This window comes from Triticum dicoccoides, chromosome 4A (genome assembly GCF_002162155.2).
Source record: "Triticum dicoccoides isolate Atlit2015 ecotype Zavitan chromosome 4A, WEW_v2.0, whole genome shotgun sequence".
NCBI lineage: Eukaryota > Viridiplantae > Streptophyta > Magnoliopsida > Poales > Poaceae > Triticum > Triticum dicoccoides.
Window position 1 is genome coordinate 35,843,861 of NC_041386.1, and position 10,975 is coordinate 35,854,835.

At 45.4% G+C, this 10,975-nt stretch overlaps 2 protein-coding genes across 2 annotated transcripts; one reads left to right on the top strand and one right to left on the bottom strand.

The window, feature by feature from the left end:
• Positions 1-1,513: 1,513 nt before the first annotated feature.
• Positions 1,514-10,914, top strand: LOC119284790 (dehydrodolichyl diphosphate synthase complex subunit NUS1-like). Its single transcript, XM_037563950.1, has 8 exons — positions 1,514-1,699; positions 2,025-2,091; positions 8,014-8,302; positions 8,661-8,728; positions 8,845-9,073; positions 9,204-9,300; positions 10,085-10,167; positions 10,587-10,914. Exons 1-8 carry the CDS (start codon positions 1,683-1,685, stop codon positions 10,592-10,594), a joined length of 858 nt encoding a protein of 285 aa, XP_037419847.1. The 5' UTR covers positions 1,514-1,682; the 3' UTR covers positions 10,595-10,914.
• On the bottom strand, positions 5,316-7,186 carry LOC119284789. Its single transcript, XM_037563949.1, has 2 exons — positions 6,016-7,186; positions 5,316-5,734 (listed from the first exon to the last, which is right to left on the bottom strand). The coding sequence occupies exon 1, from the start codon at positions 7,093-7,095 to the stop codon at positions 6,229-6,231; it is 867 nt and encodes a 288-aa protein (XP_037419846.1). The 5' UTR covers positions 7,096-7,186; the 3' UTR covers positions 5,316-5,734; positions 6,016-6,228.
• Positions 10,915-10,975: the final 61 nt, after the last annotated feature.

Below are 10,975 nucleotides of genomic sequence, written 5' to 3' on the forward strand. Positions count from 1 at the left end.
AATGGATGGCTCCAAACCCCACATCTTGTTACAGTGTGTTTGATAGCATTCTCAACCTATCATGGTTGTTCTCCTCTTATACATGCTCAATATAGATATGCTGAGTACATGCATTTGCTGTTATTTGATAATGGTGTATATGCTGAGACATGTTGAGCTAAGACTTTCTTTAACAACTTGCATCTGTTTAGACATGCTGAACAATTTTAAATTCCAAATATATTTTTTGAAAGGGTTATTTTAAAAAAAAATTGTGAAGAATTTTTTAAAACACGAACACAATTTTTGAACATTTTTTGAATACTTAAATAAATTTTAGAATTTGGACATTTTCTGAAATTTTTTAAAAGTTGAAATTCTGAATACTTTTTAAAAAATTTAATTTTTTTTAGAATTTAATCTTATTGAAAATTTTAAAACAAAATTTTAGAATCTGAATTTTTTTTAAAATATAATTTTTTTTGAAAACTTAAACAAATTTTTAGTTTACAAACATTTTTTGAAACACGTCGTCGCTCGCTTTGCGCGTGCATGTTGACCAGCCAAGGACTAATGGGGTGTTCTCTGTCCATGCATGCTACTGTACGAGGGTATTTGGGATGAGCTAATGCATGCTAAAAATGCCCCGTGCAGACTACCAAACACAAAAAAAGGGTTGAGTAGGAAAATTTTGCCCTCATGCATCTTTTATGCACCCTACCAAAAGTGGGTTGAGTATCTGTTTCTGCATTTGGGCCGTAAGTGGTCGCAAAGTTCGTGTGGTTTTGCATTTGGGCCGGAAGTGGTTTCAAAGTTCCAAACCGGCCAGGCCCATTTGACTGTCAGGCCAGCCCAGCGTTGCTGCATCTGGGGAGAAAGGCTTTTAAGGCCCACAGCTTCAGTCTTTTCTGGTCAAGCAAAATTCGGTCGCTGTTCTTCAACCCTTCGAGTTTCGCCGGGTCCAGATCGTGAATTCAGGGGTAGCCGACCGACTACTCCGCTCTTGCCCGGCCGCCGCAGCCGCGTCCGTCGGCACAGCACCGCACCTCGGTGCCGATGCGGCCGTGACGCCGCCGGGCCTGGGGGAAGCGCGGCAGCGACGGCGTCGCTCGCTTCGACCGGCGGCACGCTCAGGCAAGTCTCCCAATCCCACCCTTCCATCTCTCATCCCCATTGAAACGGTGAGCTTCTCGTGGAGCCGCACGGTAGGTGTTCGCCCAAATGCGTGGCAAGAGACGCCGACTAGTTTATCCTCGCCTCGCCTCGCTGTCTGCACCGTCCGTCCGCACGAATCAAAGTACTGTACCCGCCTTTCAATTATTCTAGTACTATCACGTCGGCAACTGTCCGCTTGATCTCACACGTGTGCAAATGCCCAAGCACGTACACGTACTGCCTGCAATTATGCCGTCGGCATCAATTATTAGTGGCTCAAGCTTCGAATAAGCTTTTTCTTTTTGTGTGTGCGTGGAGAACTTCGAATAAACTTTCAGAAAGCAAGCAGACAGCAAAGGTCAATATCAGCATCAGTAGTACGTGATAGCTCGCCTTTGATAAGGCAAATCTTATAGCTTTTGTGCGATCGTAGTTCTTCCTCAGCCCGGCCACGAACTCGGTTTCTCCAATTTGATAGCGTGCTCCTGGTTCTTGATCCTTCGGCTGCTTCCTCCCCATCTCTCTCAGCCCAGCTAGCTGCGGCTACCATGGGTACCAAGGCCATGTCAGATTTCCTTGCTTGTCCTCTGCTCCTGTTTCCATTTCCCCTGTGCCATTTTAGCATTGAACGAATATTACCTGATTGATCCCTCGTTCAGAAATAATAAATTTAGTTCAACTTCCAAAATTTGTTATTTGCATAGGTCGTTGTATATGCACGATGTCCTCTTCTTCCAGAAACTCCTCTTCGCATAAGCCGTTGTTTGTACAATGTCCTCTTCTTCCTTTTCTTTGAACATCCAAAAATTGTACTGTGCACAGGTCGTTTGCATCTACGATGTCCTCTTCGTCCTTTCTTGAAAATATCAATCTCGTGGTTCTTGGTGCAGGGAGGCATTTGTGGCCAATGAGACCCCCATAATCGTGAATAAGCCTCCTCCACATGTATTTAAACTGGTGAATTTCATTCTTCCCCTTGCAACTGTTGTTAGCTTCATTTCCCTCTTATATATAGTGATTGGTTTGAGGAGAGGCTAAAACCTGGGGACTGAATACTTGCTGCGAATAGTGGTGGGTAGCTATAATAATAGTGCAGAAACGCAGCAGTGAGTAGTTTATGTTCTTGTAGACAAGTTATTCATTGTTCTTGTGAGCGAAAGGAAGATTACGCATAAACAGTACCTTAGCTTCTTTGCAGTAGTTTTCTTTGGTTTCTATATATAGTGCGACCGAATCGCTTGACTAAGAAGACTTCTCTGAGTTGTCTCTTTTCCTTATTTTGTACGATCTGAGCTGAAAGCTTAACTTCTGATTTAGTCCTATATTTTTGTGATATTACCTGAAGTGAGTCGCCTCTTTGCCATATTTCTGATGATCTTTAACCGTTGATTTGCTCCTATACTTTCTATGATCTTAGCTGAAGTTCAGTTCACTTAGTCCTGTTATGAAGTGAGCCTATATTCCATCGGGCCAACAGGCCAGCACATATACATGAAGGGAAATAAGCAAAGAAGCCCCTATACAATATGATAACTACACACACAGCACAACCCTGTTCTAACACCCCCCTTCAAACTCAAGGGGGATCTTGGACACCGAGTTTGGACAGGAAAAAGCTGTGTTGGGACCGTGTCTGAGCTTTCGTCAGAAAATCAGCAAGCTGAAGCTCCGAGGGCACATACTGAGGGGCCACAATTCTGTCTTGCACCTGAGAACGAGTGTAGGAGGCATCAACACCGATGTGCTTGGTGAGCTCATGCTTAACAGGATCACGGGCAATGCTGAGTGCCCCAGTGCTGTCGGAGAGCAGAGGGGTCGGTGTAGCAGTGGAAACACCAAAATCCTGAAGAAGCCATCGTAGCCAAGTAATTTCTGCAGTCACGGACGCCATAGTTCGCAGCTCAGCCTCAGCACTGGAGCGAGATACAGCATTCTGCTTCTTGGTCTTCCAGGCAATCAGGGAGGAGCCAAGAAAAACACAATAGGCAGAGAGAGAGCGGCGATCAGTGGGATCGCTGGCCCAGGTAGCATCACAGTAGGCCTGAAGCTGAAGAGAGCTGGAGCGAGGGAAGAATAAGCGACGAGTCACGGTACCACGAAGGTAACGAAGAACACGAAGAAGGTGACTGTAGTGAAGTTGAGTGGGAGCAGAGACAAACTGACTTAGAATGTGCACAGCATAAGAAATGTCAGGACGAGTGATGCCTAGATAGACAAGGCTCCCAACAAGATGGCGGTAGCGTGTGGGATCTGCAAGGGGTTCACCCTCACCAGGACGAAGATGGAGACCAAACTCCATAGGAGTGTCAACCGTGCGCTGATCAGTGAGGCAGGCACGAGTGAGAAGATCTTGGATGTACTTCTCTTGAGAGAGATAAATACCCTCAGGGGAAGAAATGATCTCAAGTCCAAGAAAGTAGCGAAGAGAACCCAAATCAGTCATCAAGAATTGCTCATGTAGATGTTTCTTCACAAAATCAATGAATTGGTGGTCAGCCCCTGTGATAATCATGTCATCAACATAGAGTAGTAAAAGGGTGCGACCGCGAGGAGAAGTGTGAATAAACAGAGCAGGATCATGAACACTAGCAGAGAACCCGATCCTTGTGATGACGGCGGAGAAACGCTCAAACCAGGTACGAGGAGCTTGTTTTAGCCCGTAAAGAGCGCGCCGAAGGCGACAGACAGTGCCATCAGAGACAGTATAGCCAGGAGGCGGCTGCATATAGACCACTTCCCGCAGCTCACCATTCAAGAAGGCATTCTTGACATCTAATTGAGAGATGGACCACTGCCGAACAGCAGCAACAGCCAAAAGAGTGCGAACAGTGGTCATGTGAGCAACAGGAGCAAAAGTCTCATCATAGTCACGACCATACTCCTGCTGGAAGCCACGCGCAACAAGACGAGCTTTGTAGCGCACGAGAGAACCATCTGAATGTGTCTTAACCTTGTAGACCCATTTGCAAGTGATGGGTCTAACGCCTGTAGGCAGGGGTACAAGGTCCGAAGTGCCTGTGCGCTCAAGAGCATGAATTTCCTCTGCCATAGCATGCTGCCATTCAGAATGAGCAGCAGCCTCACGATACGTAGACGGCTCAACAAGAGTGGTAGCAGCAGCAACATAGTACGCAGGAGGCTGGAGAGTGTGGCGATCACGCAGATTATACCGAGGAGCAGGAGGGGTAGGTGGTTCTGAAGGAATGGGACCCAACAGGGAAGGAGTGGAAGTGGAAGTGGGCGCATCCGAGGGAGAAGGGTGCCGAGCACGACGGGAGTAGACAAAAGGAAGCGGAGAGAGAGGGGAAGTGGAAGGTGGCGCATCAGAGGGAGAAGGGTGTTGAGCACGACGGGAGTAGGTAAAAGGAAAAGGAGAGAGAGTGGATGGCTCAACCCGAGTAGGAGAGTCAGGAATAGAAACCTCATCCTGTGTAAGCTGAAGCTCATGAGCAGACACAGGTGAAAGGCTAGGAGTGGACCTACCAGGTGACGATAAAGGTGAAGAATCAGGTAGAGTCAAAAAAGAGAGAGGCTCGACTAACGACTCGGTTGTGGCAGTAGAAGAATGACGAGGGTAGAAGGAGCGAGACTCATCAAAAGTGACATCTTTGGAGATTCTCAGTCTTCGAGCAATAGGGTCCCAGCAACGGTAACCTTTGTGCTCCAAACTGTAGCCAAGGAAAACACATTCAACAGATTGAGCAGTCAATTTGGTGCGTTCATGAGGGTGGAGAAGAACAAAACAGGCACAACCAAACATGCGTAGACCACTATAATCAGCTGGACCATCACCTAGATGATCAACTGGTATCCCTCCCTGAAGAGCAACAGAAGGCTGAATATTAATGAGATAAACAGGGGTAGAGACAGCCTCAGCCCAAAAGTGCGGGGGAACAGCAGAAGATAAAAGAAGAGCCCGAGCAGTCTCAAGGACGTGACGATGTTTGCGTTCAGCCACCCCATATTGAGCGTGTGCACCAGGACAGGAATACTGAGGAAGGGTACCCTGTTCAGCAAGGAAACCACGAAGCGCACGAGATAAGTACTCGCCAGCCGAATCAGCACGAAAAACTCGAACAGAGGAATCATACTGAGTGCGAACCATGGTAGCAAACGACTTGTAAATTTGAAGCACTTGACTACGAGATGACATAAAGTAGATCCAAGTGTGGCGAGAAAAATCATCAATGAAAATTATATAATATTTGTGACCCCCTTTCGAAACAAAGGGGGCAGGACCCCATACATCAGAGTGAACAAGTTCAAAAGGTCGTTGAGAAACAGAATTACTAGAGGGATATGGAAGTTGTATCTGCTTGCCAAGCTTACAACCCATACAAGTTAGTGAACTATCACCAGATACAGACCCTAGAACACCACTCCTAACCAAAGAAGACAAGCGGGAGCCACAAATGTGACCCAATCGATGATGCCACTGAGCGAAGGATGTGGTGGAGGTGGCAGCTGAAGCAAAAGGGGTGGTGATGTCCGACTGGCTAGAGGACGCAGCGGAAGGAAGGCGCAGCCAATCGAGCTCCCAAAGGCGCTGAGAGTCATGGCGCCGAGGACCGATCCCAACCAGAGTCCCCGTACGACGATCCTGAACACAACAAGAGTCAGAATCCAGAATAACACGACAACCCAAGTCAGTAAGTTGACCAGCAGATAGAAGTTGCATAGTCAGTTTAGGAACATGAGAAACAGCAGGGACATGAAAAGAAGACGTGGAAAGAGTCCCTCTTGCGGCAACAGAAAGAGAAGTGCCATCTGCAGTCTGAACTGTAAGAGGAGAAGGCACGGAATTGACAGCACAAAGATGATCTCTGTGTGGTGTCATGTGGAAGGAGGCCCCAGAATCAAGAATCCAGGGCAAAGATGTACCTGACGAAGAGTGCGGTGGTGGACCAGACGTCTGACCAGCAGAACCAGCAGAACCTGAGGATGGTGCAGAAGCAGTAAGGCGGCGCAGCAAGGTGAGCATCTCCTGGTGAACCTTCTCAAGGGAGCCCTCACGAGAATTAGAGGAGCCTCCCGAGTCCTTTTGAGGACGGCCACCACGGCGACCCTGTTTCCTCCTCTTGATGCACTCCGTGATCATGTGACCATCCTGCTTGCAGTAGTTGCAGAAAGCACTAGTGGAGGTTGCTGCCACCTGTGTAGAAGAGGGCACACCAGGCAGCGGTGGTGGAACGCGGGCAGCCAGGACTCTGAAGAGGATGGCAATAAGCCCGTGCTCCCTAGGCGCACCTCCTCAGATCGCACCTCAGCAAGGGCCTCTAGAGTAGAGAGCCGAGGATGGCGTGCCAATAGCTGAGCACGACTCTGCTCGAACTCCGGCCGGAGGCGAGTGAGGAAGTCGTAGAGGCGACGAACCTCCAGCTTAGCTTGTTGCCGCACACAACACTGACAACTGCGACAAACATCAGCTCCCAGAGAGTCCAATTGGCGCCACACCGCCGACATCTCCTTGTAGAAATCATCCACAGCAGCATCTCCCTGTTGTAGTTGTTGCTCTTGACGAACAACAGAGAGATACATGGCATCCCCTGTAGACTCATAGCGATGGCGAAGGTGCTCCCACATCTGATATGCAGTGGTAAGGGCCACCACATCCATGGTGAGATCAACATCCATGCTGTTCACCAAGATAGAAGAGGCTCGAGCATCATCATTTGTCCATTGCTTGTATAAGTGGAGTTGATTCTGATACTCTTCAGTGGCCTCTTCAAAAGCATCTAGCATCTCACGTTGCTTGGTTTCATCGGCATCAACAGGGAAGGCCAACTCAGCTGGAGGAGTGGGCAGCAGGGGACAAGGCAGAGCACCAGAGAGGTGCTCCCAGACCAGCTGGCCCCTCATGTGCAGCTTCATGTGCTGCACCCAGTCCCTGTAGTTCTGTCCGTTGAAGATAACAGGACATCGTGGGACTGGGACAGCACCGGTGGTGGTGGAGGGCGCCATTGCAGCAGAGCAGCAACAGCAGCTCGTTGAAGACCAGCAGCAGCAGGAGGCACAGCTTGATGGCAGCAGCAGACCAGGAGGAGAAGAGCAGCAGCAGCTGCACTTTGAAGAGCAGCAGCAGCAGCTCGTTGAAGAAGAGCAGCAGCAGCAGCAGCAGAGAAGAGGAGCAGCAGCAGCAGCAGCTCGTTGAAGAGCAGCAGCAGCACGTTGAGGCGGCGGCGCCGGCCGGGAAGGACGGCGGCAGCAGCGGCCTGGAACGGCGGCGGCCTGGACCAGCAGGCGGCAGCAGCTACCAGGAAGAAGAGGGGAGAGGCTCGATGAAGAGAGGAGCGGCGGCCGGCGGCGGCCGCGGCGGCGGCGGCGACCAGAGGCGGCGGTGGCGGCTGGGGAACCTAACCCTAGCTCTTATACCATGTTATGAAGTGAGCCTATATTCCATCGGGCCAACAGGCCAGCACATATACATGAAGGGAAATAAGCAAAGAAGCCCCTATACAATATGATAACTACACACACAGCACAACCCTGTTCTAACAAGTCCTACAAAAAATTATAATCATGTCAAGCTTCAATCTTCATTATAATACTTCTTGCTTGTTGCAACAACCCTATTTTAGATTGATCCAACCCCTAAGTTATTTACTCAAATATTTCAGGCATCATGCTAGTGTTTGTTTGGCGAATGAGAGTTAGAAAATAAATAGTAAATTTAGGATGCAAAGCAATATGCATGATGTCATTGAGATGACCATCTCATTATTGGAGTGTATTAAGGGTTTGGTTCCTTTCGCAAAAAATGGGTTTGGTTCCAATACCACTTAAAGTAAATGACTACTTATCTTTTTGGTAATATACATATCTTCGTATTAATTCATTCTGGGGGAGAAATTGGCTAAGAAGTTTTGTTTCTCTGTGCAGATGTCTCTACCATCAATGATTATAAAGCTCACTTTGGGTTTGCTCTGGTGCATCATCCACTTAGCAATCAGCCTTTTAAGCTTATGTTCTCATCTGATTTTCAATCTAGAGTGTTGTCTTATTTCATCTGGGTTGTTGTGGAAGTACCGGAATCTCCAACTTGGGAAACTCAAATACCTCGCTATCGTGGTAGATAGCAGAGAAGCTAAGAATACCGTGAAGATCAATCAGCTGTTATATTGGCTCAAAACTCTTGGTGTGAAGTATGTATGTCTCTACGACATTGACGGTAAGACACTGAGTTCACTATTCTAATTTGTAGGTACTATTGCTTTCAGTCTGAAATTTATCTTGCAAAAATGGACATGGTTATACTCCCTCCGTCGCATAATATAAGATGTTTTTGCAAGCTATATTAGCTTGCAAAAACGTCCTATATTATGGGACGGAGGAAGTAGAAGTCAAGAGACATTAAGCAGCAACACAGGGGCTGTATTCATATTTGGAGGGCAGGGGCAGAACCGAACAATACAAGACTAATAGCCATACTGCCTCATACATTTCAGCTTCTAATATTTATTTTATTTATGCACGAACACTTAACAGTGTACAAGATCTGTATTTTATTATTCTATACTGCAACACAGGAGTGCTGAAGAAATTGTTTGAACCTGGTATGAATGGCTCAAGAGATAACAATCCCGGAGATTATTTGGTAAGTTACAGACTTGAGCTTGCTTTGTTTTCTATCAAAAGCTTCGCGGTGTTTCCATTCCCTAGTGTTTATGTTTTTGATAGTTTGTATGAACCATTGGTTATGGCCATATGTAGGATGTCAGTGCAAATATCAAAGCCTTAGACTGTTGTCAGAAACAGATGACGATAGAGTGTATTTCTGGTTCTGATGGCAAAGAGGGCATTGCTAAAGCAGCCAACTTACTTTGCTCCACTTATTTAAACGGTGATAGCCATACTCAAGAGGATGTCAAAAGTGAAGTGAATGTAAAAAATGAGCCAGTATTTACAGAAACTGACATGGCCAGTGCACTGAAATCCATAGGTACGCTTAAATAAGTCCCCTTTTTTATGCATGATATATTTTATATACTACTGGATCATGTTCTAGTTGTTTTATAATTTATTTCATTGCAACTCCAGTTGAGTACTTAAGTGCCTGCCTTGTATGTTAGGTTGTGCTGGACCAGAACCTGATCTTCTACTTGTGTATGGTCCTGCCAGATGCCATTTAGGCTTTCCTACATGGAGATTGCGGTATACTGAGATTATGTAAGTTTCCTCATCTGGTAGTAATATAGTATTCCTAGTTCTAGGTGTCACGTTGGACCTGTCATACTGAACTTAGATCACATGCTATCATTCTTTGATACACAAATAACTCTTGTCCATACCTACTTATATTAACATATGGTAGAAAAATACTGTTGATTGGAGTTTTATTCTACTCAAATTTTGCTGCTTTGGAAGAAAATTATTTCTCATATTTTCCTCTAAATGCATTCAGTCCATTTATTGCCTAACTTTTCCTTCATTAACATTGTAAATCTCTTTTGCGCAATTAATGCAAAGTTGAACTTAGCATACCATCCCCATAAAGTACTAAGCAAATGTTACCATATTATACTAGAGTTTCAGAATTTGTTATATGCTTTTATAAAATTATACATGTTCTTGCTGGCTAATTAGAGTGCATCCAATGTAATTTTTGTTAGATATATGAGAATGTTAATGTCCAATTTGTCACCCGTCTTTGACCCTCCTGCATCCAATCGTCAGTCGCCTCCCACGTTAGTGTTTATGTGCAGTTTTCCGTGGCAACGCGTGGGCATTTAGCTAGTTGATATAATTGTCATGCTTAGTTGGCTGCCCCTGAAAGTATAGGTGATATTATTTTAGATTCTGAATACCACTTTAGATTCTGAATGTTACAAGTAGAGAAGAGAAAACCATGCTTCAGTCATGTTATAAGATCATTCCAACTGGAGTGTGAGTGAGTAAATTTATATCACTATCTATTTCCACCATTGAAAACTCTCCATTATTTCCTTTCCAGGCATATGGGACCTCTGAAATCAATGAAATACGGCGCCATTGTGAAAGCCTTCCATAACTACTCAAAGAAACACCAAAACTATGGTACGTTTTGATTTTGACCAGGAATTGTGCCGTGCAACATATTGTTATTACCTTTAGCAGTTACACAGATGAACATTTTAACTTGTGACAGTACCCTGATCTTATGGGAAAAAGATGTTTGCAAAAGAATTCATGCTGTAATATTTAGAATGACCTCTGTTTCATCGCTATAGGAACTGCACTAAATTTTTAGGGCATAGCAACCTTTTATATTATATCTGGTTTGTAATAATTTTCTTACAGAATAAGCAACCCCTACGATGTTTTCGCTTTCAACAGTACTGATACTTGCTTTTATTCATCCGGGGAAAAGACCCTATATTCATCAATGATAGCCCTGAACGCACTAACGTGTCTTGATGCTTGTTAAAAACAAAACAGTTTTTACTCATTTCGCCATCTAACATTTTGCGTCTCAGGTAAATGAGAGCTGCTGATACTTATATACTGAAGACCAGATTGTTGTGTAGAAAAGCACTCCTGGAAGTGGAAGCTTGACAACTGTTTTGTCTTCCTGTTCGTTATTATAATAGTAGAGGTTAGTTAAGATCAAGTCGATACCCATGTTGTAATATCTTTTGGCAAGATTAGAAGTGTTATTGATAGAACATACGGGAATGGATCCCATTGTAAAGCTTGCCTGGTCATGAAGATTAATGAACCTGCTCCTGAGCGAGCACACATGGATTGATATCAGCAATGTTATGCACCCAAATCATGCCAATCTTTTTGGTTGTGTTTGTACAACTGAGTGCACTTTGATTTTGGCTTTCTCCATTGTTGCTGGTATGCAGCTGATGGGATCAGT

Bases quoted from the DNA above. Each gene is read 5' to 3' on its own strand.
- LOC119284790 (XM_037563950.1), top strand. The intron at 8,729-8,844 runs GTAAGTTACAGA...GGCCATATGTAG, and splicing joins ACAATCCCGGAGATTATTTG to GATGTCAGTGCAAATATCAA. The intron at 9,301-10,084 runs GTAAGTTTCCTC...TTTCCTTTCCAG, and splicing joins TTGCGGTATACTGAGATTAT to GCATATGGGACCTCTGAAAT.
- LOC119284789 (XM_037563949.1), bottom strand. From the start codon at position 7,095: ATGGCGCCCTCCACCACCACCGGTGCTGTCCCAGTCCCACGATGTCCT.